This window comes from Arvicanthis niloticus, chromosome 20 (assembly GCF_011762505.2).
Source record: "Arvicanthis niloticus isolate mArvNil1 chromosome 20, mArvNil1.pat.X, whole genome shotgun sequence".
Taxonomy (NCBI): domain Eukaryota; kingdom Metazoa; phylum Chordata; class Mammalia; order Rodentia; family Muridae; genus Arvicanthis; species Arvicanthis niloticus.
This window is the reverse complement of record NC_047677.1, coordinates 45908562-45931321: the sequence shown is the minus strand read 5'-3', so window position 1 is coordinate 45931321 and position 22760 is coordinate 45908562. Positions and strand designations below refer to the sequence as shown.

Sequence of the window (22760 nt, the reverse complement as noted above, 5' to 3'; positions counted from 1 at the left end):
TGCAAGCCTGTGGAAGTGGAGCTAGGATCAAGATACTAAAGAGGTGACTCAATCAGTAAGACATTTGTTACACAGGCATGAAGGCCTGAATTCTTATTCCAGCGCCCATGGTAGACTGTTGGGCATGGTGGTTCAAGCTTGCAATCTCCAGCACAGGACAGGCAGAGCTAGGAAGACCCCTGGGGCCCACAGGCCAGCCAGTCTAGCCTGCTTGTGATCTTCAGGCCAGCAAGACAGCCTGTCTGAAAACCCAAGATGCACAGCTCCTAAAAATGACAAGTAAGGTTGTCTTTTGGTCTCCACATGCACACACACGCATGTGCACATGTGCACAGTGCATACACACAGGAACAAGTTACTTAAAAGGGAGGGCTGAAGCAAGGCAGGACAGTGTCCCAGGCAGGGACAGGTAGTGAGTTCCTGGATAGCCCGGTCCATATAGTGAGACTGTCTCAGAACTAGAAAACCAATAAGAAAAGGGAGGAGGGTTGTAGAGATGGCTGAGGGTTAGGTGTACTTGCTCCGCAACCAGGAAGGTCTGAGTTAAGATCCCAGCACACGCTTAACACCAAAGCTACCACATGATCTCATGGGCACCTGTAACCGCAGTGCTGTGGGATCGAAGGTGGCAAGATCCAAGGCTTGGCAGCTGCCAGCCCAGCCAAAGGAACAACACTGCAGTGTCAGTGCCAGGAAGAGATCATGCCTCAAGGAGTGTGCATCCATCCCTCCCCAATACACACACACACACACACACACACACACACACACACTATAGAGGACACTGAAACTACATCCAGCAAAGATGGGGTGGGGTACTAGAGAGAAAAGGGGAGGGGAGGCCAGTGAGGAGGCTTCGTGCTAATGGCCATTCAGATCCAGGTGGTGGTCACAGCAGCCTGGGGAGAGCCTTTGTTGCTGCACTGACTGTGGCAGAGCCCTGGGGTCAATGGTCAAGCTGCCTTGCCTTTGTTGTGGTAATGGCCAACTTCCCAAATAATCCAATCATCTGTGTATCTGTTGATTTGATCATTAGGAGGTAGAAAGCCCTCCACTGACCACTTTCCCTGCAACTCACTGTGCCTGTGTATCTGGGAAGCTGACCCAAATCCATTGCTCTGAAGGAAAAAAGGAACCATTAGAACAGGCTGTGAACTGGGAATGGTGGTGCATGCGTGTGATCCCAGGACGATTGGTGGGAACTCGGAAACTATCTGGGACTTAGGAGTTCTAGACCTGGGTGGACTGTAGAATGAGACAGTGTCTCAGAAACAAACAAACACTTACACACTGAATATAGGCTGGTGTGATGACTCAGTGGGTAAAGGTGCCGGTGGCCAAGACTGGCAAGCTGAGTTTGGACCCCAGCCCCCACATGGTGGAAGGAGAGAACTGACTCCTTATGCTTGCTGTGGGATATGTGCACATGCACGCACGCACACACACACACACACACACACACACACACTAAATGAATACATACATGAAAAAAATCAAATAAAAAAAAACCATATGGGAGCTGGAGAGATGGCTCAGTGGTTAAGAGCACTGACTGCTTCTCCAGAGGTCCTGAGTTCAATTCCCAGCAACCACATGGCCCATCACAACTGTAACTCCAAGATATGACACTCTCACATGGACACGAATGCACTCAAAACACCAATTCATGTAAGATAGAAAGAAAGAAAGAGAGAGAGAGAGAGAGAGACAGACAGACAGAGAAAGAAAGAGAGAGAAAGAAAGAAAGAAAGAATATAGGATGTTCAATGACCTGTTACTTAAATGGATTGGAGAAAGAGCCATATTCAGTCACTGATGGTCCACCCACACAATGAGGAATGACATTTCTAAGACTATTGTCAGAAACTTAGAGCCCAGTAACTAGGTACCACATTGGCTGGGTGGTGGTGGTGCACACCTTTAATCTGTGCACTTGGGAAGCAGAGGCAGAAGGATCTTTGAGTTTGAGACCAGCCTGGTAAACAGAGGGAATTTCAGGCCAGTAAAAGCTACACAGTGAGACCCTGTCTCAAAACAAAACCACTAAACAACTAGGTACCAAATTATCTCCCAAAAGATCTATATAAGCCATAAAAAGCATCCAAATGTCAACAATAATTTTCTCTCGGTAATTTTTCTATATTTCTCAACTTGTACAGAATTAACATGGTATTTTTTTCTTTTTCATTTCCATATGTGTATACATGTGTACGTGTGCTCACATGTGTGTAGGCACACGTGTGTTCAAGTATATGTTCATACGTGTTTGAGTGTGTAGACATGTTGATATTGGGCACCTTTCCCCATCATTCATCATCTTATTCTCTGGGGCAGGTGTCAATCAAACCTAGAGCTGGCTAATGAGGTTATGGTTGCTAGGTTGCTTGCTCTCCAGAAGGGGGTCCACATCCACCTTCAGAGGCTGCTATTACAGGGTTACTGTGCACACCAAGCATCCATGTGGATACTCAGGATGTGAACTGTGGCTCTCTTGCTTGTGCAGTGAGTACCACTGAGCCATTTCCCAAGGGCTAATATGATTAATATAATAGTACACACACACATATATTTAGGCATCAGAGACAGTCTTTTTGTTTTGTTTTGATTTAACTAGGGAAATTATTTCTGAGACTAAGAAATTATACACTGGGTTCTAGGGAGGATTCTCGTGTCTGAACATTGACAAAACACGCCTTCCCTATCCTTCCTGAAGCCTGCATTCAGCTTCGTGTTAGAGGACCTGCACCCCATAGCCACTTCACCACACGGTTTCCTCTTTCCCTCCAATGATTGTTCCCTTCCAAAGTCTGCAGCGAGGAGAAACACCACCCTCAAAGTCTCCTGAACCCCCTGCTGGGAGGGCTCACAGAATCCAGCAGCCATAATGGTGCACACTTTTGATCCAAGCACTCAGGAGGCAGAGGCAGGAGGATGTCTGAATTTGATGCTAGTCTGGTCTACAGAGTGAGTTCCATGACAACCAGGGATATACAGAGAAACCCTATCTTGAAAACACCCCCCCACCTCCAAAAAAAGACAGGAAAGAGTCTAACCCCTCCTTCCACCATCCTCCCCTTCCTGACACATCTCTCTCTTCTGACTTGGGGGTGGGGGCTCTGCTTCCCAGGAAGCTGGTTGCAAGGACTTACTATGTGCCTGCTTTTCCATGTGGGCACATAATAAAATACCCACAGATTTTCTTTCAGGATCAAGAATATCATGTGTGATTTAAAAAAGAAAGAAAGAAAGAAAGAAAGAAAGAAAGAAAGAAAGAAAGAAAGAAAGAAAAAGAGGCAGTGGGTCTGCTAGGGTGGAGAGACAACTGGGATTTCTGGCTGTCACTTCTCTCACTAAATGAGAACTCCAGGGAACAGAGGGCAGAGTGAATGAAACATTTACTCGCTGACTTGAAATACATGAACTCCCTACCAGTCTGGAGACAATTTATAGGTGTGGAGGACCCATAGGATGCTGTAGCACCTAAAACTTGGGGCATCCTTGGCTGGCAGGGATGAGGCAGGCCTCTCCTTCCCACTAGCATCCTGGAAGATAGGTACTGATCATGATCTAACCAGCAGGAAAGCCAAGGAGATTTGGGGCCTTCTACTGTGTGTGCACCCATCTCTCTGAATTCCAGTTCCAACTCACAAAGCTGCCTTTTTGCTGGTGGCTACCAGCCCACAGACCACAGGGTGACCATTCCAAGGTATTGAGAAATTGTCTTTCATCTGTTTTGGTAAAGGCAAGGTCTTGTTATATAGCCCAGGCTGGCCTGGAACTAAGAGATCTGCCTCTGCCTCTCTTCCTCTCTCTGCCTCTCTGCCTCTCTGTCCCTCTGCCCCTCTGCCTCCACAAAGCTGGGATTAAAGGTATGCCCCACCATACTGGGGTTCTGATTTTTATTTTATTTTTTAAATAAAAAAGAGGGCTGGTATATAGCTTAGTGGTGGAGTGCTTGCTTAGCCTGGGCAAAGTCCTGAGTGCAATCTTTAGCACGGCGTGTATTTGTCAACAAGAGAGCCTCAGAAAGTTCAAGACCTTGAAAGAATTGTCAGTCTCTTCACTGGGCATGGGGAAATGTGGGTGACTGCAGAGCTGCAGCTCACCCTGTCTACATAAGGACCCCAAATATATTTGTATCAAATCTGACTGTAGGAACCTTCTTGGCATTAATATTCTGATGAGCAAGACTTTTCTTTTACCTACTAAAGAAAGCCTGTGACAGGCTGGTATCCACTCCATCCTTTGCTGTCCCTGGCCACCCACACAGGCTCCAGGATGAAGGCAGGAAGCCCCACGCCTTGCGGACCCACTCCAGACCCCGCCTTCTCCTTTTGATCCTCCCACTGAGAGCCTGAGCTGCAAAGCTGCTCACATGTAATTATTTTAATTCAGCCAGATGCTAAGAATTAGTCTCTTTTCCTTGCAAGGATTCTAGGGAAAGAGAATTCAGCCAAAGATGTGCCAGAAGAAAAAGGAGCTGACAGCTTCTGGGGGTGGGGGGAGCCACCAAACCCCCCAGTGTGGGCAAGAGCCTCAAGCAAGGAAACTGCAGTGTCCAAGGATGAAAGAGGTGTGGTGGGGGGAGGGCATGAAAAAGGAAGGGAGGAAGGAGGGAGGGTTTAAGGTGGTAAAGGAAGATGTTTACAAGCTGCTGGGAAACCACCAGCGCCAGCCCCCCTAAGTAAGCTTAGACACTCCCCAGTGCCCTCGTTGGTGTTGCTTAAAGATAAACCAAGGAGGAGGGCTTGAGCTCAGGGAAAACTGAATTTGTGCCAGCAAGCAATTTCTGCACAGCCCCTCCTGAGCGACCTCATCCCCTTCATCTACAGCCTCATTTAGTTAAGCCAACTGCTCCATAGCCAGGGAACCCTGAGGCTCTGGGCTTAGAGGCTAGAAGAGGGGGTTGGAGCCAGTAGGACTGGGGTTATGGATAGTTGTGAGCCATATTATGGGTGCTGAGAATCAAACTCGTCGGGTCTTCTGCAAGAGCAGCCAGTGTTCTTAACCATTGTATCATCTCTTCAGCTTCCCATGTTGATTCTTGTTTTAAGATGGGATCCCTCGCCGGGCAATGGTGGCGCATGCCTTTAATCCCAGCACTTGGGAGGCAGAGGCAGGCGGATTTCTGACTTCGAGGCCAGCCTGGTCTACAGAGTGAGTTCCAGGACAGCCAATAGCTAAGGGCTACAGAGAGAAACCCTGTCTCGAAAAACCAAAAAAAAAAAAAAAAAAAAAAAAAAAAGATGGGATCCCTCTGTGTATCCTTGGTAGCCTAGAACTTGCTATCTAAGCCTTGAACTCAAGAGAGCCCCCTTCCTCTGCCTCCCAAGTACTGGGATTAAAGGCATGCCACCACACCTGGCTATTATATTGATTCTCAATGTGTTCCACTGCTATTATTCTAAAAGGGGTTAATGTATGGCTTAACTTGCTCTGTCATAGTTTCTAATATTGCAGGTACATAGTTTCTAACATGGTGGATACATAGTTTCTAACATGGTAGATACATAGTTTCTAACATGCTGGATACATAGTTTCTAACATGGTGGATACATAGTTTCTAACATGGTGGACACATAGTTTCTAACATGGTGGATACATAGTTTCTAACATGGTAGACACATAGTTTCTAACATGGTGGATACATAGTTTCTAACATGGTGGATACATATTTCTAACATGGTGGATACATAGTTTCTAACATGACAGACACTCCTGAAAGGCTGCTCTGATCTGAGGTCTTGTTTCTCTTTCTCCATTTACAGTCCCAGGGGAGTCTTGCCCCTGCATCCAGGCTTGGCCTTGAGTTGTCACTTTGCCTTTCCCTCCATAAGAGGTTCCTCACTGACCTCAGGGATTTCTGGTTTGCATGACCTGGGGGCTCAAGCCCTGATCTTAGAGTCAGGCAGACCTGGAATAGAGTCCAGCTCTGCTTCCTGTTGTTCCAGAGAGAGGCTGTAGTTTCTGGTAAAACAAGACTCTTGCTCGAGGCCTTCTCCCATGCACAACTGAGCTTTATCTTATGTCTCAGGCCCAGTGTGAGGGACTGTCATCATCAGCATCCACTGTCAACTTTACAGAAACCTAAAGCCACCAGGGAAGAGGGACCCTCAACTGAAGAATTTCCTCCATCAGGTTGGTCTGTGGCCATTTTGTGAGGCATTTTCTTCTTTCTTTTCTTAATATTTATTTTTATTATACTTAATTATGCGTACGGGTGTGTGCACATGACTGTAGGTACTGTGCTAGGCCAGACACATCTGATCCCCTTGGAGCTGGAGTCACAGGCAGTTGTGAACAGCTGGACCTGGGCGCTGGGAACTGAGCTTAGATCCAATGCAAGAAAAAAAGAATACTCATTTTAAACCACTGAGTCATCTCTTCAGCTCTGAGGGAGCTGATGGTTTTCTTCATAGTTAATCGTGTAGGAGGCACAGCCCACTGTGGGTGGTGCCATTCCTAGGCAGGTAAGTCTGGGATCTACAAGAAAGCTCATTGATCATGATCCTCAGAGCAAGCCAGCAAACCACTCCATAGTTTCTGCTTCAAGCTCTAGTCCTGCGTTCCTGCGCTGACTTCCCTCAATGCTGGACTGTTTGTTACCTGAGATTATAAAGTAAAATGAACTCTTTCCCCCACAAGTCATTTCCGACATGGTGTTTATCACAGCAAACTAGAACACTGCTCATCAGTTGACAAATGGCATCGCCTGTCAGTACAGCATCTTTACAACATGTCTCCCTTATCATCAACCGTCAGAGCCCCGAGCCCTTTGTTCATGTGGGGAGCCACCCCTATTGCCTGCTTCTCTACAGTCCTACACAAGAGTCAAAACCAAAGACTGCTGGGGATTGCAGACTCTTGGCTTTGCAACAGCCGCGCCCACCCACGTACATTTTCGTACCTTCCCACACGCACATCCACCCATGTGCACACTCTTACACTTATGGCCACACACATACATACACATTTCTTCCCTCCATTCTATAGGGGGTGTCACCCCCTATGCCCGAAACAAAACTGAAAAGTGATGACCAAATTGCAAGTGCCCAGGGGCAGTCTGGGCTTAGGGAGGTGTGATGGAGCCTGGAAGAAGGCTGGCTCTGTGGTGCAGACTGTAGGCTGGTCCTTCCTGCCTTGGGGTCTCACTCTGCTCAACCATAAGGATGGAAGCTTCCAGCTCCAGTATTATGGTCTTATGCCAGCCAGGTCATGAGGAGCCTTGTCTATCCCAGGCTCCCTCCAGGAACCGGTAATCCTGACCCATGGAGAATAGGCTGTTACTCACCCTACAGTTGCTCAGTTCCTCTGCAGACAGGATGATGGTACCACATTTCTTTCCCGGGACACCACTGAAGAAGAAGAGGGGGGAAAAAAGTGACAAGCCAGACAAGGACAGACCAACCTGACACTCCTGGATCAGCCACTCCCATGCCCACCCTCTGCCATCCAGGCATCTGTCCCAACACCCCTGAGAAAGAAAGTCTTCAGAAGTGCATGGGCAATGTGGCTAAGCACTGTGTTGCTGGAGCCATGCCCTCAGCCTCAGTGGCCCCGCCCCCTGCTCCCAAGGCCCACCGGGGAGGTCTTAGAATGGCAACAGCACCCAGACTCACCCGGAAGCTTCCGGACCAGTGGTTCTGGAGCTTTCCATCCAAAGACCACTTCTGTGGGCAAAAGACCTTGTGGGCTAACCACCCTGTACCCGGCTGACCCAGGGGCCCCTGATGTTCCAGCTCTGAGCCAGTCTCCTTCACTACAGAAGAGCAGCTAAGGATGCGATAGGGTCTCGGGGAGGGGGGACTCTCCATTGCTCTCACCTACAGCTACCTCCCTTTCAGTTCCTTAGCTGGGGCCTTCTATGAACAAGAGATAACTCATTTCTCCTTAGTGAGAGTCCAGGCAGGACAAAGAGGGACCATCTACAGCAGAGAAGCCCCTCCAGAAAGGCAAGCTGGAGCGGGCTCTATTCAGGCTTCTCCACCCCTATTCCCCTTGTTGGTGGGGGTGGGGGAGAGATGCCCCAAGAACTAGTTCATGTCACTCTAAGGTTTGAGACTCAGTCAGGAGGATCTTAGGGTCACTGAGAGTGACCTCATATGTGAGGCTGTGGGGCAGCTGTAACTAGGGTTCAAAGGTTATTCTTCATCCCTGCCCAAATGCAAGGGTGACCTAGAACCTGTTTTGTTTTGTTTTTTTTTTTTCTAACATGCACACACAGTGCCTTGTGCAGAGAAGGCCTGGGACGGGCAGTTTCTCTCTGTGCATCCTTGCTTCACCATTGAGGGGCACTGTCAACTCCAGACCCCATCTCCTGACCAGCCCAGGGCAGCAGCATGCTGTGCGGAACCCTGTGAGAACCACTGAGCTTTCCCTAGCATCAGCCTTTGGAGGGAGAGGTTCCCAGCTGAGGAGGAACAAACCAGATCTCCTAGGGCTGAAGAAACAAACCAAATCTCTCCAAACTGGCCGAGCAAAGTGAGCAAACTAGGGACCACACCTGCCCCCCAGCATGTGGCAGTGTTGAGACTTGTCCCCTACTCTTGGGCAGTTCTTCCCCACACACTGGCCTGGTAAAGACCAGGCAGATGCTCGGTAACAGCCTCCTCCGCCCCTGGCTCTCCATCTGTTGCTCTGCCTTGGACCCCACCTTCTATTTCTGATCTTGCTTTCCCTCCTCTCTTGCCTCAGCCTGCTCCCACAGGCTTGGCCTTCCTTCCTCTCTCCCTCTGGACTTTATTCCTCTCCTACGTCTGTTTTGCTCTCTCTCAGCTCACTAGTATCCACTCTCTTCCTAAACCAGCATCCACACTGGCCCCCAAGGTGTAAAGTGTTCCACATCTGTCTCCTCTAGGCTCTTCCCTCAGATGCAGTAGGCTGGGACTCCCTTACTCAGCCCCAAAGGCCCTTAGGCCCACATGGTATGAGAAGAAGCTAGGATGGAGAATCTCCTCAGGAGAGGAGAGGGAAGACCACGGAGGGTCTGTATGAGCCGAATTTTGATGAGGCTAGCCCAAAGCACGAAGTCAGAGTGAGTGGGGACTGAGGAAGTAGGCAGCCCTCTGCAGCCAGCAAGTTATGGAGGCAGTGGGAGAGTTGAGCCAAATTGACTCCATAGGGAGAAGAAGGCTCGTGTTTAAGAGGGAAACTGTGGAGGAAGGAGAGGCGAGAGGGATGTTAGATGAAGGAAGAGGGGCAGGGAGGGAATAGGACAGAGCTCGGAAGGACAAAGGGGACTGAGAGGTCCCAGGCCTACCAAGACTGGGCACAGTTTGCTCTCCTGAGCCCAGCTCTACTCCCTAAAGTCCCAAGAGTCACCTGGCCTCAGCAGGCTCCAGCTCTGGCCTGTGTAAAAGAGGAGGCAGGCTGTTATCTTGGTGCCTGAGACCTTGTAAAGGAACCCAGGACCCTCTGTCTTCCTACCCAGGGACTAACAGTAGATCAGGACCTGGGCCCAGAGGTGGTAGCCTCTGTAGAGCAAGCAGAAGGACAGGAGGGCCACAACTGCATGGTGACTTACCCGTTAGACACGGCTGGCATAGGCTTGCCTGTCCGGGAGTTGAGGCTGAAAGTTCCTATCCTGTGGAGACAGAGGAAGAGAAAGACGAGCATGAGCCCAGGACCCCAGTCTTCACAGGCCAGAACACTGGGCAGATGGAAGCCTGGAGCCAGGTTTCTGCCCTGGAAATCATTTAAAAAGGACCAAAAATCTAGACCATGAAAGGTCTTCCAAGGCTTTAGAGTGAAATCCGGGCAAGTTATGCTACCCCTGAGGTATTCAGAGTAGGACCCCAGACCAGCAGCCCCAGTGTCCCCTGGGAACATGTTACAAACATACCTCAGGCCTACCCAGACCTACTACTGGGCCAGAAACTCTGAAGATGGAGACCAGCTTCGGCTCTAGGTTGACCCTGACACCTATTGCAGGTGGAGACTGGGTATATTGCAACACCGTGCCTCCCCATTCACACGCTGAAGGCCCAAATGCACCCATGTGACTGTATTTGGAGACAGAAACTTTAAAGGGGCTGAAGAGATGGTTCAAACAGTTAAAAGCTAGGAATGCTTTTCCAGAGGAACCAAGTTCAGTTCCCAGTACCCACATCAGGAGGCTCACAGCCAGCTCTGGGAATTTGATGCCCTCTTCTGGCCTCTGAGGGCACCTGCACGCATGTACAGATAGCCACACACAAACATAGACACATACACTTAAATAATTTAAAGGAAAAAAAACAGTTAAAGAAATGAGGTCACAGGGCTGGAGAGATGGCTCAGTGGTTAAGAGCACTGACTGCTCTTCCAGAGGTCCTGAGTTCAATTCCCAGCAACCACATGGTGGCTCACAACCATCTATAATAGGATCTGATGCCCTCTTCTGGTGTGTCTGAAGACAGCTACAGTGTACTCACATAAAATAAATAAATAAAATATATAAAAAAAAGAAAAAAAAAAGAAAAAAAAAAGAAAGAAAGAAAGAAAGAAAGAAAGAAAGAAAGAAAGAAATGAGGTCACATGAGTGGGGTCTGACTGTCCGGACACACAGAAAAGACAGGAAAATGAAAACCACAATCATCCCAAACACGGGTTGAGTGAGTGGCCTCAGCAGGAAGGAGCTCAGTTGGCACTTTGAATTTGGATTTCTGGCATCCGGAAGTGTAAAGTTTTTAATTTCTCCTGCTAAGTCCCTCAGTTTGGTACTCACATCAACATGCCAGTAAATTAATACGGCCGGCTGGGTGCGGCTGCACACGCCCACAATTCTAGCATTTAGGAGGCTGAGGCAGAGGGATCTGTTTGAGACCTTCCTGGGCTACAGAAAAAGACCCTGGGCGCTGACTCCAAAGCTCAAAGGAAATTGAATGTGACGGTGTACATTAGCAATCCCATCCTGACACAGGATCTCGGGTCTGAGGCTGCCCTGTCTCAAAACAACAACACCCACCTCCACCCTTAAACACAAGAAAACCAAACCAATGCCATCATCCCTTAATAGGCACAAGGAACTGGTTCGTGGACTCCCTCTGGGACAATAGAGCCTCTGGATGTGCAAATCTATGTTTGTTTTTGTTTTTGTTTTGTTTTTAGAGACAAGGTTTCTCTGCATAGCCTTGGCCATCCTGGAATTTGCTCTGTAGACCAGGCTGGTCTCGAACTCATAGATCTATCTACCTCTGCCTCCCAAGTGCTGGGATTAAAGGCATATGCCACCACGGCCTGGCTGCCACCATAGCATTTAAATATGAGGCATGCACAACCTCCATATGTTTCACTTTATTGTTTATTTAGAAATAAATAGTAAATAGGGTCTCATGGAGCCGAGGCTGGCCTTCAACTTATGTAGTTGAGGGTGGCCTTGAACTCCTGCCTCCATGCTCAAGGGCTGGGTTACATGTCTACACCACCATGCCTGTCCTGTCCTATACATTACCCTTAGGTGCTTTAGAATACCTAACCCAGGAAACACATGGCACAGGCTTGCTGCACCGCATCATCTAGGGAACAACGACCAGGCAAACGTCAGCGCATGCCCAGTATTTAGTTCATGGAGTGCATGCTTGTGGATCCCACGAACACTGAGGGCTCCCTGCATTGATTTCACTAGGAAAGCACTGACCCGCACATCTGTCCCAGAATAGATGCCCAGTAAACAGGAGTTGCCAGTGGGGTTTAGTCATGAACGGCTAAACTTAGCCACACAAGACTTTCCAGGGGAAAGGACCTGCCTCCTCAGAGGTATTCCAGAGCCTCTATATTTCAGATCTTGTCCTTGGGCTCATCTCCTGGGGGGAAGGATCCCTTCATTCCCTATCCATCCAGCAGGCAGGAAACAGAGCTTCGACTGGTTAGGTTTGAATCCAGGTGGGAGCTGGGAGGCATAACCGCATTCCTGGGCTTCTCCTCAGCCAGAAGCTGAGAGAGGGCAGTGGGCATCAAATTTGATCCAAATGTGTTACGTGCGTGTTAAAGAATGAGCAAAAAAAATAATTTAAAAATGTATAGTTTTAAATGAAAGAACATAGCTTCTTAGCAAGAGCTAATTGTGATTTCTCCTGGGAAAACCCTACTTTTCTTTTTCAAATCGTTTTCACTATTTTTAACTCTGTGTACATGTACGTGCCTCTGTGTGTGTGTGTGTGTGTGTGTGTGTGTGTGCGCGCGCGCGCGCGCGTGCATGTGAGGCCGGAGGTACCCAGTGTCTTGGAGCTGTAGATGGTTGTACTTTGTGTTCTCAACCCGAGAGCCATCTTTCCAGTCTTGTGAACTGGATACAATTTTTGGGCTTCCTTAAATCTATAATTCAGTTGTGTCTACAGAGTGAGTTCCAGGCCAGCCAGGGCTACAGAGAAAGACCCTGTCTGGAAAAAAACAAAACAAAACAAAAAACCCTGCCCCCACAAAAATCTAAAACAAGAAAAACCACCAACCAACCAAAAACAAAACCAAACCCCCCCCCAGAATTCTAAATTAAATCTTTGTTGTTTTTGTTAAAACAAAACAAAACAAAACAAACTCCCCAAAACCGACTATATGCTGTTCTTGGCCTCCAAGGACATGTGAGATCTAAATTTTGTTTTTGAAGATGTCTCTTCTTTTTATTTATGTGTATGTGTACAAGAAGGTGTCTAGCATCTAGAAGAGAGCTTCAGATTCCCTGGGGCTAGAGTTACAGGGGACCCTGAGCTGCCGGCTGTGGGTCTGGGGACTGAACTCAGCGCCCTCTGCAAGAGCTTCAACTGCTCCTAAAGGCCGAGCAGGCTCGGTCCCCACATACTGTTGTTCTTAAAGAATCAGTTAAAGATATGTTGGGGAGTGTGAGGCAAATGCAAATTTGTATCATGTATGTGTGTGGACACGTGTGTGTATATGCGTGTGCACATGTGTGTGCATGTGTGTGTATGCCGTGTGTGTATATATGTGTGTGCATGTGTGAGCACATGTGTGTATGTGCGTGTACACGTGTGCATGTGTGGGCACTGTGTGTGTGCATATGCATGCATGTGTATCTGTGTGCATGTGCGTGTGTATATATGTGCACATGTGTGTGCATTGTGTGTGCCCTGTGTGTGTGTGCATGTGTGTGTGCATGCTTGTGGAGGCCACAGATAATATTGGGCCCTTCCTCCATTAATTTTCACCTCATAAAGAGGCAGTGGCTTTCATTTGAGCTCTGAGATTTGCAATTCAGCTGTCTGGTCAGCTCTGAGAACCTCCTGTCTCTGCCTTCGGAGCCTGGAGTCCTAGGCTGCCAAGACTGTCTAGTTTGTATGTGAGTGCTGGTGGTCTCTCTTCATGCCAGAGTGACAACTGCTTGTCCCATGTGGCTCTCTGTGTATATTTCTGTGTGGGTTTCTATGTGTGTGTGAGAGTCTGTGTATGTCTGTGTATGTCTGTGTGTGTGTATCCCCAACTTCTTATACCATAATTTTTTTAAAGAATCCCCCAAGTTCTTTAAGCTTAGAACCTCCAAGCCAATTCCCTCCCCCTCAACTCAATAAATGATAGTTATTATTATTTTCTGGGGACCCAGAGAGGGGGCTTTTGAGAGGGAAAAAAAGACATTTCTTGAGGTTCTGATGCTATTATAGTTACTGAGAAGGCAAGGGTCCAGGAGAAAGAGTCTACTGTTTAGTCCTTACACACACACCACACACACACACACAGAGACAAATAGATACACACACATAGACACACAGAGACAAATACACAGACACACACAGAGACACAGAGAGAGACAGAAACATATACACAGAGACACACAGACATACATACAGGGACATATATACAGATACACACACACACACAGACACACACACAACAGTTACTAACCACAGTGGGTAAAAGAAACTTGGCAGAGCCAGATAGTGGTGGTGCATGCCTTTAATCCCAACACTTGGGAGGCAGAGGCAGGTAGATTTCTGAGTTCGAGGTCAGCCTGGTCTACAGAGTGAGTTCCAGGACAGCCAGGGCTACACAGAGAAACCCTGTCTCAAAACAAAACAAAACAAAACAAAACAAGAAAGAAACTTGCCAGAAGTGAGTGAGGGGTTCATGCTTAGCCTAGCCGGAACCCTCTTTCTACTGCATGCTCTGCCCAGTGGCCTGGGCACCTGTCCCAGTCTGTGTTTGCTGGTGCCTGGACCCTGTCCCTAGGGCTTCCTCAGAATAATGATAAGCCATCCTCAGCAGCATGTGGGACTTCTGGAGACTCCAGAGGCCTTTCAAAGTAGTAATAGCTGCCCCATGAGCCCCGTGCCACCCTGTCCTACAGACTGTCGGAGACAGTGAGGTGAAAAGGCCTCACTGCATCCAGTCCAGCCTGTTTTTAGCTCCCAGCTCAGGTCTCCACCTACAGGCAGCAAATGAGATTAGAAACATGCAGTGCAAATAAAGCCCAGGTTCAAATCCCAGCTCTCCCACTTGCTAGCTATGTGGCGTTAGGTGGATCACTTCCCCTGGTGTTCTCTGGTTCTTCCTTACACAACGAGAGAGGGGTGGGGTTGCAAACTGACTAGATAGCTCTCAGTTACTTCCCTCCCCACAGGATCCCACAGGATACAAGCTCTAATAACTCGGCCTGGTTGGCTCCCTCCAAAATAACTGGGTGAGACACACGGAGAGAGCAGGGCCCTACATCTCGCTCACTCTTTAAGCCCTGGCTGTCTAAGGCTTTGTCACCAGCAGGCTCTTAACAGGGTGAGCTCAAGATGGCTCACTACAAGGGGAGCCACCCAGACAGGCTGTACCCCTCCAACGCTTACGTGAGAGGCTTCTCCAGACGACTCCCAGAAGACCCTACAATCTCTCCAAGGGTACAGAAGGCCTGGCCCAAGAAGTCCTGCACATCCAAGGGCAAAAGAGATGAGTGTTAGTCCCCTTGTTCACAGCCACCCCACCGCCCACACTGAAGTGACCACATGCAGCCGTGGATACACACTCCCTTGAGTGAAGCCCAGGGCCCAGCCAGAATGACATTTAAGAGACAGCCTGGGCTCTCTGGGCACTCACGGGCAGAACTCACATGTTTAGATAGATCCGGGCTCTTGGAGTCAACGTCATATCTATAGAGAACACAGAAAGATGGTAAAGGCAGGCAGGGGACATCCCACTTAACCCTGTCTCGAACTCTGAGTCCACCTCTCAAGTAGGCTCTGTCAGTGTGAGCACTGGAAGTCTTGGAGGCTCGTCCTGTCCTGACCTTGGTGAAGACAGGGGTAAAGATAAATCAGGGTCTCTTAGGATTTGCTTAGTTCTCAGCCAGTGAGATGACACTTTTGGCCAAGCCTGGTGATCTGAGTTCAGTCCTTGAGACCCACACGAAGGAAGGGGAAAACCAATTCTCACAAACTGTTCTCTGGCCTCCTCCACACCCTGCCATACACACACACACACACACACACACACACACACACACACACACATAATTTAAAAAAATATTTGTGCTCTTCCCTGCAAGTGTGTTTTATCTCACTAAGAATGAGAAATGACACAGTGAACCCTGTACCCTGGCTGGGTCACAGGTGGCTGGGTCACCACAGGTGGCTGGGTCACCTCAGGTGGCTGGGTAACCACAGGTGGCTGGGTCACCTCAGGTGGCTGGGTAACCACAGGTGGTTGGGTCACCACAGGTAGCTGGGTCACCACAGGTAGCTGGGTCCCACAGGTGGCTGGATTACCACAGGTGGCTGGGTCACCACAGGTAGCTGGGTCACCACAGGTGGCTGGGTCATAGGTGACTGGGTCACAGGTAGCTGGGTCACCACAGGTAGCTGGGTCACCACAGGTGGCTGGGTCATAGGTGACTGGGTCACAGGTAGCTGGGTCCCACAGGTGGCTGGATTACCACAGGTGGCTGGGTCACCTTATTCATCACTCCCAGTCGTCTGTCCCTCCAGCTTCATTGGTGTCTGTCTGGAAGCTCCGGCCTCACATCTCCTCACCTGGAGCCTGCCTCTACACTGAGCTGGTTGCTCCTAAGGAAGGGAGGCATAGCTACCTCCACCTGAGTGGGCGAGTGGGCAGCAGGCAGCTTGGTCCTGCAGCTGGGCTGGCCCCTGAATGGAGCCAGATAAGCTGCAGCCTGCTCTCCCAGGGTCTTGCTTGCAAACTTTTTTCCAATAGCTTCCCCTGCTCTACGCTGCACCTGCTGAGGGCTAGGGATCACCATCCACTTGTCCTGACAGTTTTCCACTCCAGACTGTCACCACACAACAGGTTTGCTCACAATGAGGCCTTTCTATCCTTTCCATGTTAGCTCCTAAGTTTCTACACACACACACACACACACACACACACACATGCATGCAGACACACATGCACATGCACACACATGCAGACACACACTCACACATGCACTCACAGACACATGTGCACAAATATACTCTCTCTTTCACACACACAGGCGCACACACACACACACACACACAGGCACACACACACACAGGCACACACACACCCTTTCCCACACCCTAGCAGGGCTGGAGGTAGACTTCATCTGTCATGTTTGTCTCCCTGGTCTCCCAGAATATCCCTGCTTCTCCACCTGTACCTTGTCACCAGGGCCCCAGTCCCACATTCCCCACCCCACCTCCTCCCCCGTAGCATGAGCCCCACCTTCCACTCACAGATCAAAACGGAGGTTCTGCTTCTCCTCAAAGAAGTAATCCACAATAAACTTGCGCACGAAGTCCGGGTTGAGCGTGTTATCAATGACCTCCGTGCGTCCAAACTGCAAGAGATCGTGCGGGTGAGGTGGGGACAGTTGTAGGCTCCAGGCACTGGGTGCTGCCTCCTACAGGTGGGGAAACTTCTCCCCAGGCTTCTTATCTGATTCCTCCATTCCCTCCCTCCCTCCTTCTCTAGGCATAAGCTCCAGGCAGCCCTTGGAGGGTAGCTGGTGTCATATCTGAGTGACCCTGTGTGTTCTATCTTGCCCTCAGCCTATGCCACGCCCTCTGCCTGCCCTCCCTTCACTGCCAGACAGTGGGCTGTTATTGCTATGGTGAAACACCGTGACCAAAACAACTCAGGGAAGAAGTCAAGACAGGAACTCAAGCGGGGCAGGAACCTAAAGGCAGGAGCTAATGCGGAGACCACGGAGGAGTGTTGCTCACTAGCTTGCTCCTCAGTCAGTGTCTTCTCTAAGCTACCCTGCAAACTGCAGGCAAGCAGTGCACTCAGTACCCAGGGTGGGTTACTAACCAGCCTCTCTGTAGACAAGTGCACACTGCAATCAGCTCCTACCCAGCCCGCATAGACATATGCTCAGCATCTTCAACGCTCACTCGGCTCCCACCTGGCTGGCATCGCCACACCGAATCTCCCCTACACGTATGTCAGAGTTACTGTGTGCCTGGCTGGGTGTTGTCTTCTCGGTGGGGTGTAACAAACTAAATGGACTTTTTTTTTTTTTTTTTTTTTGCTCATTTTATGTTTGTGTGAGAATTTTTAAAATATATATATATATCAATACATGTTTTAACAGGTGCTTTAAAAAAAAAATATACCCACACTCAGCCCTGTCACAGGCCAATTAAAATCGAACTGAAGTGGGTGGGGCCCAAACAACTGCGCATCCATCCGGGAGGGTCTCTAGACACCGCTAATAAGCAAATGGGGTTGAGAACTGTAGGGGAGAGGAAAAGAAAACTAACATTTACCAAGCCTCTACTGAGTGTTCACAGATCAGCAGGACCATTAAGCTATCTCGTTTTAATTCTTTAAAAATCCTGAGGGTTGTCACCCGTTTCATGAGCTCGGAAACAGAATCAGCAAGGTTAAGTAACCTGCCCACAGCCACACAGCAAGAAACTCATCTTTTTGTACCTCACCTCACTGGAGGGAGGAGCCACCCGAGCGTATGAAAATCCTAGGAGGCGGATTATTTTCCAAGCACGGTGGACAGCCCTGCTGTGTGCGAGCAACGGGGGTCTGGGGTGGGGTGGGGGTGGGGGATGACACAGTCTGGGCTTGATAAAATCTGGCTCCTGTCTCTCCTATAAATTCCATAACAACCTGACAAACACAGAGCCCTATGCAAAGGATTTCCTACACGCTCCGCTCCCCACCCCTTCTAAGTAAACCTCCTGGCTTCAGACAAAAGGAAAATTTCTCCTAATGGCTTCCTTGCGGGAGTCCTGCAGGTAAACACTTACGTCTTAGAAAATTCTCTGGAAAGATCAGACTTCCTGCTGCTCTGCTTGAACGACTCTCCCCTGAAGCATTCCCCCCTCTGGGGCTGGCAGACACCCCGCTTCCACAGCCCAGCCCCCAGCCCACCCTCAGCCCACACTCCACGGAACGCACCCCCCCCCCCCCGGGAAGATGACAGAGGCCACCTTAGAAATGGCATTTGAAGCTTCAACAAGGGGGGAATTCCCTGGAGACTGCTCACTGCAAGAGAAGGAGATGGGGTTCCCCTGGAAACAGGATGGGAGGGGGCTCCGGAGGTCCCTGGAAAGTGGAGAGGCTTGAAGGATTGCTGGAACTTGGGCATAATTAACATATGTACATCGCAACTGTTAAATCAACAGCCCAGGGGCCTGCCCAGGAAGCTTTACGGGTTTTCATTAGTTGGACTAATAACAGCAAGGGGTGTGTGTGTGCTGAAATTCAGATTTTAAAATTCTAAGAGGCCACCAGGTGCCTGTCAGGCTCAATGCATACTCCGGCTAATGAAGGCAAGAATACAATAATTGAACAGATAATGGGGGGAGGGGGGCCACCCTGGACACTGTACTTTACATAGAATTGCGGAGTTCTCCAGACAGAATGGCTCTGGGGAGATGAGTGCGGTCTAACGGCTGTGTGTATCCCATCCCATCATGGGGGGAGCAGGGGAGGAGGCCAGGCCCCTCACCATCCTGAACCTGGAGCCTGGACACAGCCTCAGAATCACCTATCCATCATACTAGTCCGTTCTGAACCACTGCGTGATCCAAGCTCTGGGCTGTGAGACCAGGGAGAAGGTCTCTTGTGTGTAGCACGAACCCTAAGCAAGCCCCATGCAAGCACAGGGGTCCGAGTGAACCATGGCTGTGCGGAGCCAGGAAATCGGCACAGGAAATAGATGCGGAAGACCTAGAGAGCCTTCCTGGGGTACTCAGGGAGGGACGAGCAATGTCCGGGAGGGGGCTCCCTGACCTCAAGACTGGGATACCTCCTATGGGAGAAAATCAAAACCATAAGCCAAAAGAAGCCTGGAAATGAGGGCATTTACCCTCTGAAAGGCTTTGTCCCTAGCACAGACCCAGTAAGCTCTTCGAAGAAGCCGCTCCCAAGGGCTCCCATGACTAAGCCTGGAGAACACCAATTAAGTGGCATTAACTGCAGATCATCCAGTCCAGTGAGACCCTCAAAGGGAGGCAAGCCTTGAAACGTCTTCAGGGACTGAATTAAGTGGTTCCCAGGGGCTCTGCTATACAGAAGAATTGGTATTTCTGGGAACAGGTGAGCCCCCATTGCTCATGTGTCCTCAGAAGTCGTCAGAGCAAGGTGTGCAGACCCTGATCAGCCAAGCAAAGCATTTTTAATGCTCACCTCACATGAGGCCCAGAGGGACTGGCCTGTCAGGACAATGGCCTGGCTACGGGATATGGAAGACCCTGGAAAATGCAGGCAGACAGCACTAGGAGGGCTCTTCTCTCAGTACCACAAATTCTCCAAGGCCCCCCTTCTGCTGCATCTGATGCAGCAGCAGCCTCACTGACCCTGCAGGCCCACTGTGGGGACAGCTCCTCATCACTGTTTGTCCCGGAACAAATCTTTAATCACATCCATGCGTTCACAAAGAAACCCCTACGAAAACCTTGCCAGTACACATCAGAGGCAGATTCCTCCCTGCCGGGATGCCAACATGAATTTTCTCTCAGACACATAATCTCCAGCAGTCTCTGATGCTCACTCTGTTCTGCTCAAATCCACTGAGTAACATTTGCATCACCTAAGAAATGGGTAAGAAATAAACTCCCGAGATGGCTAGCTGGGAAAGGTGTGTGCTGCCAAACCTGATGACGCACAGGGTAAGAGAGAACTGACACCTTTAAAGTTGTCCTCTGACCTCCATAAGCTCACCGTGCATGGCATATGCAGACCTCTCTCTCTCTCTCTCTCTCTCTCTCTCTCTCTCTCTCTCTCTCTCTCTCTCTCACACACACACACACACACACACACATACACACACACAAATACGTAAAAGTAATAAAATTTTAAGAAATGGTGAGCCTTTAATACTAGCACTCAGAAGGCAGACGCAGGTGGATCTCTGAGTCTGAGGCCAGCCTGGTCTACATAAAGCGTAGAGTTCCAGGACAGCCATGACTACATAGTAAGCCCCTGTTTCAAATAAAAAGAGAAAGAAACAAGCAAACAGAGAGCAGGGGTGGGGGGACAGAAAAAGAAATAAGTGGCCCTCTCTTACACTGCCTTTGACAACCCTCTGGAAGAGGCTCTCAGTTCTGTTGTCCAATCTAAGGGCTTCCATGGGGGCACTGAGGGACCAGCCTCTCCTACTTTGTGGGAAGTGAGCCTGCTGGCTCCATCCAGTGAGGGCCAGTGGGAAAGGGAGGTGGTCCCTTGGTGTCAGAGACCTAGCCCCGTCTCTTGGCTCTGAGTGTATCTGTAATGCTACAGGTGAGCACAGGACCCACTGCTGCATCTTCCGAGGAGAAGAGCTGTGGTTTCCATCAGGGTCTTAAACAGAACAATCCGTGCCCAGAGCTCCGAGGCAAATCCCACAAGCACAGTACAGCGAAGCCATCCACGGCACAGAGGCTGAGGCCAGGCTTCCAGGGCTCACACCGCTGCCTGTGTGACCTTGGCTAAGTCTCTTCACCTCCATTTCATCTTCTGTGCCTACATTATGGAGGCTTGGGTGACGCACAAAAGAACCCTGGGACCTAGGCATACTCTGTAAATGACCCCCACACCAGTCACCCAAAGGAAGTGTCTCCCATGACCCTGTGCTGTCTCTCATGACCCTGCACCTTTTCTCCAGCTGTCCCCGGTTCTGATCACTTGACTTCTGTTTCCTCTTCAGCTCCTGAAGCCTGTCTCCCATCCCCCACAGGGCTCATCTGTGACAGAATCTGCTAAGAGCCCTTCTCTGCACAAGGCCAGGGCTGAGGTGGGAACAAAGTGGTTTCTTTACTCCTATAAACCTGTTTCACAGGGATCCAGGCCCTCCGCTCCCTGTAGGCTCCCTATGGTGGCTGGTTCCTATTGCCCCAGGGAAGGCAGGAGAGTGTTCAGTTCTATGTGAGGCCAGGAAGCCATTGGAGAACACACTCTGGCCCCCTAGTCCCTGTACACAGAAGCTGGCTGGCCCGGCAGGCGACACTTGGGAGTCAGGAAATGCCTCTGTGTGTTTCCAGGCTTCTAGAATCTGGGCCCCTTCTTCTTCCTCTCAACTCCCTTGGCAGGGGGCAGTTCATGAGCTTAGCATAATGTTCCATAAAATGGTCACAACTCAGGGACACGAGGAGGAAAAAATCCAGGACACCATAGCAGGATAGCCGGGCCATGAGCCCAGAGTCTAGGGTGGATCTTCTAGGGTTTGTAGGGTTTTTTTTTTTTTTTTAGTTTTTGTAAATTGTGCACTGCAGTGGGTGTGGTTCCCTGTAGCTCTGGTGGGGGGTGGAGGGAATATTCAGGAAGGCTGCCTGATGCCTATGCTAAGTTACCCAATACTGACAACTGTGCAGGCTGAGCATGGAGGCCTGTAACATCCAGCATCCAGAGGTTCATATATGAGGATCAGGAATTCAAGGTCCAGTTCAGCTATGTAATGACTTGCAGTCCAGCCTGGGCTACATGAGACTTTGTTTCAAAAATCGTGCCCTTATCACAATGCTCGTGTAGCCCTACTGTGTGCCGGACTCTAGGCTTTTTCCATGTATCGTGATTTGCTCTCTGTAACTACTTAACAAGTATTGAGGTCCTTGTTTTATAGACAAGACTCAGAACAACTAAGGATTCCTGCGGCCACACAACTAACTAGATATAAACACAGAATTCAAACCTAGGTAGGGTGGTCCCAAATAGATGAGTTATTGATATAATTACAGATCAACAGGGACCAGGAAGCTGGCTTAGAAGGTAAAAGCGCAAGCATGAAGACCTGAGTCTGAATTCTCACATCTGTAAGCGAGTCCTACGACAGTAAGTAGAGACAGGGGAAACCTGGACGATCTTGGGCCATCTAACCTGGTGCACAAAGCAGCAAACAGCAAAACCAGAGCCTGTCTCAAGCAAGCGGGAGGCAAGGACTGATGCCCAAGGTTGGCTTCTGACAGTCTAGACTCACACATGATCGTACACGTGCACACACACCCCTAACTTCCCTGTGGTCTAAAGACTTCATAGCTGGAAGAGACCAAATCCTTCCAGTTGACCAGTGAGGAAGCAGAGGAGGGTAAAGGGGCTGGGCATTCTGGTAAAGCTTACCCAGTTAATTAGAAAACGCCTCCCAGACCTGGGTCTGAGTAGGCCAGCTGCCAGCCCAAGCGGTCTGTCAACACCCCTTACTCGGGTTGCTCTGTTCATCCAATCCTCTTCCTCCAGCTTTGTCTCGTGACTCCTCCACAACCATGACATCATTTAGTCTCCTCAGCAACCCCAGAAAGACACACTACTGTGGTCCCCATTTTACATAGAAGGTGAGGAATGTCAAGAGGCCACCGGGGAACCCAGCAGGCAAGAGAAGAGGCATCCTGCCCGTATCTCTGCCACCCACCTGCCTCAATAACGAGTGGGTGGCTCTT

At 49.6% G+C, this 22760-nt stretch overlaps 1 protein-coding gene across 4 annotated transcripts in view; it reads right to left on the bottom strand.

Moving 5' to 3' along the window:
• The window catches only part of Cpne5 (copine 5), a 79911-nt gene that overhangs the window by 36862 nt on the left and 20289 nt on the right, over positions 1-22760 (bottom strand). For 3 of the 4 annotated variants that reach the window (XM_076917181.1, XM_034524814.2, XM_076917182.1), the window contains 6 exons: positions 16626-16729; positions 15023-15062; positions 14763-14839; positions 9524-9583; positions 7620-7670; positions 7292-7355 (listed from right to left, as the gene is read on the bottom strand). In XM_076917181.1, coding sequence (XP_076773296.1) covers positions 7292-7355; positions 7620-7670; positions 9524-9583; positions 14763-14839; positions 15023-15062; positions 16626-16729 — 396 coding nt within the window. The remainder of the gene's footprint in view (positions 1-7291; positions 7356-7619; positions 7671-9523; positions 9584-14762; positions 14840-15022; positions 15063-16625; positions 16730-22760) is intronic. The other variant, XM_034524815.2, reaches the window with a different exon arrangement.